Source organism: Austrofundulus limnaeus, unplaced genomic scaffold, assembly GCF_001266775.1.
Source record: "Austrofundulus limnaeus strain Quisiro unplaced genomic scaffold, Austrofundulus_limnaeus-1.0 Scaffold172, whole genome shotgun sequence".
Taxonomy (NCBI): Eukaryota; Metazoa; Chordata; class Actinopteri; order Cyprinodontiformes; family Rivulidae; genus Austrofundulus; species Austrofundulus limnaeus.
Genome location: NW_013952574.1, coordinates 847,133 through 848,822, shown reverse-complemented (window position 1 = coordinate 848,822; position 1,690 = coordinate 847,133). Strand labels below are relative to the sequence as shown.

The following is a 1,690-nucleotide window of genomic DNA, read 5'->3' as shown; positions in this document are numbered from 1 at the left end:
CACACACACACACACACACACACACACACACACACACACACACACACCTGTGTGTTCTTATAGCTAATAAACATTCCTGGGTTTAGGGGACAGTCAGATGTTTTTACCCGGGTCGAGCTGCGGGGTTTTCCTCTCCTCGTCCTCCTTCTTCGGCTCGGTTTTGGCCCCCAGCTCCTCCACGGTCCCCAGCCGCTCCAGGACCACCTCGGCCGGGCTGGCGAAGCTCGAGTCGTCGGCGCTGTCTTGCTGCGGAGAACTCTCGGGTTTGATCGCCTCGTAGGTCGGGCTCGGGTTGGACAGGTCCCCCTGCGTGGGGAGACACGCGGGGAAGCCGCTCGGAACTTGGGACAAAGCGGTGTCCGAGGCGGGGGTCGCGCCCTCCCAGCAGCGGACGAACCTGCTTTCGGACGCCGCCACGGGGGCGAGGTGCTCGGCGTGGCTCGGCGCCTGCGGACCGTAGTAAGGGTGGTGGTGGTGGTGGTGGCTCAGGAGGTGATGCGGATGGAAGAGGCCGGGGAGGGAGGCACCGGGGCCGGACTGCAGCTGGGGAGACACCGAGGAGGCGGTGCTCGTCCAGGGGGAGAAGCCGTTGAGGCTCGGCTTGTTGGAAAAATGGGAAAAATCCGGGATGTTGGAGGCAGCGGCCCCCTCCTCCTCCTCCTCCTCCTCCGCTCCCCGGGCTGCCTTCGCGCAGGCGGCCGCCGAGCCCTGCAAGCCTCCCGGGATGAAGTGCGCGCCGTACGGCTCCTCGGTCTGCAGACCCATCATGGAATAATAATTCGTTAGCGACATGTTTATTTTATTATTTCAATAAAAAGACACTTAGAGCGCCTGTAAAACCGTAGAGGGGCTGGTACAGAGGCTTGCATCCTCCCCTAAAATGGTAGTAATTTTTTTTCCTGCCCTTACCGTCTTCTCGGCTGCCAATTGGTTACACCGTGGATCACATGGTTAGACTGCATAGGAATAAATCACATCGTTCTTTTGTGTTCAGAAATGCCAAATAAAACAGAGCCCTGCTGCAGATGCACCTGAACGCAACACGCTTTAATAACTTTAAAGGCGGAGGCTTTTTCCAAAACATTTCATCTTAAAACTAATTTGACTTTTGACTTATCAAGTTCTTAGATGAACAACTGTGTTTTAGATTTTATCATATTGATTTGTCTCAAACTGAAAGAGTCTCTTGGTGGATGGTTTTCTGCACTTCCTTAAATCCCTCCTATTTAGATTTGTTTTCTTGAGCAGCAAAACTCAGACTGACTTTTCGACAAAGTCGTAAAGAGTTTATTTCTTTGAATGCCACACTGACACATCTGAAGCAACATCAGCAAAAGAAACAAAGAAATAAAAATATTCTCAGCTGCCCAAATGTTCACAGTTGTGATTTGTGCTCAAAGCTGCATTTTAGATCTAAATAAAAACAGATTTCTGAGTCTGCAAAACTCCTTTTAAAAGATGCTTATTAACAAATATGATTCTGATTCAGTTTGATGAAAATGTTTAATTTGTATAGCTTGGTGAAAAATAGATATAAAAGCATGTGGACACAGGTTAACTTTTCTTCGTCAAGGGTAATAACCACATAATTTAAAGGGGCAGAAAACACAACCTATAAATTAAATGAAACAGGTTCCAAACATTTACTGTCTCAAAACTTATGGTTTGTTGAAAAACAATATATATATAT

At 48.7% G+C, this 1,690-nt stretch overlaps 1 protein-coding gene across 1 annotated transcript; it reads right to left on the bottom strand.

Annotated features, from left to right (window-relative positions):
• Window positions 1-107: 107 nt before the first annotated feature.
• LOC106523977 (homeobox protein Hox-D9b) lies at window positions 108-1,514 on the bottom strand (the record flags this gene model as incomplete). Its single annotated transcript, XM_014017579.1, is given in 1 exon segment — window positions 108-1,514. A coding segment is annotated over 1 exon segment (685 nt), but the record flags the coding sequence as incomplete, so codon positions are not given.
• Between the last annotated feature and the right edge of the window lie 176 nt (window positions 1,515-1,690).